We start from the raw sequence: 3,141 nt of genomic DNA, 5'->3' as shown, positions 1-3,141 counted from the left end.
GATATTTGTGGAAGTGCTTTCACAGGTTAAAAAAAAAATCATTAAAATGTTACTCAATGCCAAATTTCTTAAGATACCATACTGTATATTTTTTCAAATGTTAGTGTTTCTAAAATTGGAGTGTATTTTCCATTGTGTATGTTTACTGTACCATTCCATTTCTGCCTGAAAAACTGTTTCTGAATGAATGCGTTCACCTACAGCCCTTGGCACCCCCACGTCAGGAGACGAAGGACAGCAGCCTCCCCTGGAGACGGAAGCCATGCACTTCCATGCAGCGAGCCCCGAGCACCGGCACCTACCCTGGCTCTGGCATCGACGAGGGCGCCGTTCCTCAGGAGGCATCGCACCACTTCCACCTGGCCTGCTCGGGCGGCCATGTGCAGGGCTGTCTCCCCACGCTGCCAGGAAACAGAGACTGCTGAGTCCCAAGCAAACCCACCGCGCGGCATGGCACATGACCAAAATGTGCTTTCTTGTGAAAGGTGGCATTATACCCAAAGGTGTCAGAAATCTAGGGAAAGGCACAGTTATTTCATAATTCTCCAGTCTGGGAAAACACAGTTTGGTATCTTCTCCATCTTCATAAGGATAGAACAAATGTTTATATATATATATATATATATATTTTTTTTTTTTTTTTCCACTCCATAAAAAAACTAGTGAACTTACCCAAACATCCAGGATACCCTGAGGTTTGACTTTGTAGCCAACATAACCTAAACTGTCTTTGGTGACATGAAGTCATCTTTCATCCTGCAAACCTAAAATCTGTCACACTTGCCTATGTGATTACAGCTTCATCCTGTTATCAATAATGAGAAACTCTAGATGCTGAAGATCAAGTCAACACAAAAAATTGCGGCACCTGCATCATACGGAAGCCATTCCTGTCCAGAATTCAACATTTCCTTCTGAAAGAAGCTGTTATGTCACATTGCATTTGTCTTGGTGTTACGAGACTAGAGACAGTCATATGAGAAACCTGATTTGCCCAGGAGGTCCCTGCTTGTCACTGATGAGCATGTGTGATTGCAGACAGTTATCTGAGAGAAGCACTCAGAGGAGAGTACAGCAATGTTAACAATGCATAGGCTGCGGGGGGCCGCACTGAGCTTCGGGTCTCCCCTTAAGCATCTCCGTGCTGCATCAAGGAAGGCACGCTTACCAGGAAAAGGGAGCTTACCCTGCAGCATGAAGGATGATGGTTAGACATAAGAGAGTTTTCTCATTAGGAAGCCTGTTAATTACTGCCTCTAAGAGAGAGATTTTTCTTTTTTTCCAATCAGCATACTAAAATCACAGTAGTTCTAAAGAAAGCAGGGGTTCATTCTGTTAAACTATTTCACAATTACAAAAGAATAAGATTCTAGAATAAAAGTTACTTTTGTCACCACAACTATACTAGAAAAGAAGGTTGACTTCAACCTGGTAAAGTAAACCATTCCAAATAGACTAAATTGATTTCAAAGTTGGTTGAGGTAACTGGATAACACCTGACAAATCCTGGTGAATAATTTCTTCTGATTCCTTGCACAACACTTAGACTAAGAAGATTTAAGACAAACTTTAGTTTGGTGCTTAGCTCACAGTTCATTTTTTGCTAGTGTTCAGCATTCCACTCCTTATGAAATTATAAGACATTCATTTCCAGTGATCTGAATTTAAAAGCACTGAATTGGATGTCTAACTCTAATTTTCTTTTTGTTGGTGATTCATTTACCCTCTAATGGCCTTATTTTCTGACACTATCTTTTGACTTTTGTAAATGTATCTGGAGTATGTTTTCACATCAAATAACATTATCAGAAAAGCTATATTTGTTTTCACCCTTTGGATACATGGGAAGATTTTTCCTCTTCAGACAACCACGATTTCTAACTTTTCTGTATCACTTAAAACCTGTTCCTAAATAGATGAAGCTAGATCTTCTGATTAAAAAAAAAAAAAAAAAACCTCAAATTTTTTATTCAAAGTCCTATAATAATATGGCAATTTTACTAATTTTGGAAGAAATGAAGACAAAAATAAGTTTTCTTATAAGAAGTTAAATCAAAGCGGTCTCAGGAGTACCTACTCAATGATGAATTTATATGTTTCCTTTACAAGCCAAACTGTATCAGTAAGGGGTTTCCAAACTTAGACTACTAAGTTTCCAGTAGTCTTAGTATTTCCAATATCTTTATTTGTACTTAAAATAAGTTATTTTTTATAGTGTTTATGCATTTGAAATTGATAAGATATAAACCCTAAAATATTAAACATTATATTCAAAGAAAAGTTACACATATATACACACAAATCGTCTGTCTGCTTTAAAACAATGGCCTTGTTCAATTCTTATTTAATGACTTCTGGATAACTTACTTTTATCATAAATTGTCCTTATTTGTTTAGCTTTATGTTATCCTTATTTATACAAAGTATAAATAAGAAAATGAAAGATGTTTTATATTATTTTAATCAGTAACTTCCATTTCTTAGTTACTGGGTACCTCATCTTATTCAATAACCTTATTTTCCTCATCTTAAGCTAATTAACTTTAAGGATTACGGGACATTCTTAAATATAATATGCAGTGTGAACTTAAGCCATGAATTCATTGATTAAGAAGAGAAAAACTCTGTGTCCCCCACATTGCACTCTGGACAGCCCCCAAAGTGCTGGGGTTTTTACTGCCATGCTTGTCAATGCATACTTTGGTTTATGGATGTATCACAACTGTCAGCTCAGCTTTCTAGCTTTTAAAATACATCTGTGAGCTTTCTGGAAAGGGAACTTTGTAGTAATAATATTTGCACATGATTGAGTTGTTGGTCCACTTCAAGCTTGGAGTGAATTCTGAGACAAAAACAAGACTGGCAGGAGAATGAGTATGCTCATGTCCAAAGCAGGTACTAAATTTCATGCCCCTCCTCCCAGTCATTAAGAGTGACTCTGCTGACAGCTACGTTGACTTCCACTTTGGCTACATCAGTTGGAAAGCATCAAAGCACAACAGACAGCATTGCATTCAAAAATGCAACATGATTTCAGGCAACACACAAGGGCTCCAAGGGTGGGGTACTTTGGGTCGGGAAATGACCAACTCTGACACAGCAAGCAGGCAGCCAGTGTTCACATGGTTTCTTAATCAACCC

The 3,141-nt window shown here is 37.9% G+C and overlaps 1 protein-coding gene across 48 annotated transcripts in view; it reads right to left on the bottom strand.

Moving 5' to 3' along the window:
* ANK2 (ankyrin 2) overlaps window positions 1–3,141 on the bottom strand; it is a 687,657-nt gene that overhangs the window by 117,384 nt on the left and 567,132 nt on the right. For all 48 annotated transcript variants that reach the window (XM_070452307.1, XM_070452311.1, XM_070452318.1 and 45 more), the window contains one exon: window positions 303–401. In XM_070452307.1, the coding sequence (XP_070308408.1) occupies window positions 303–401 (99 nt within the window). The remainder of the gene's footprint in view (window positions 1–302; window positions 402–3,141) is intronic.

The sequence above is a fragment of the Odocoileus virginianus genome, chromosome 21 (assembly GCF_023699985.2).
Source record: "Odocoileus virginianus isolate 20LAN1187 ecotype Illinois chromosome 21, Ovbor_1.2, whole genome shotgun sequence".
NCBI classification, from domain to species: domain Eukaryota; kingdom Metazoa; phylum Chordata; class Mammalia; order Artiodactyla; family Cervidae; genus Odocoileus; species Odocoileus virginianus.
This window is presented reverse-complemented; position numbering and strand designations above follow the sequence as displayed.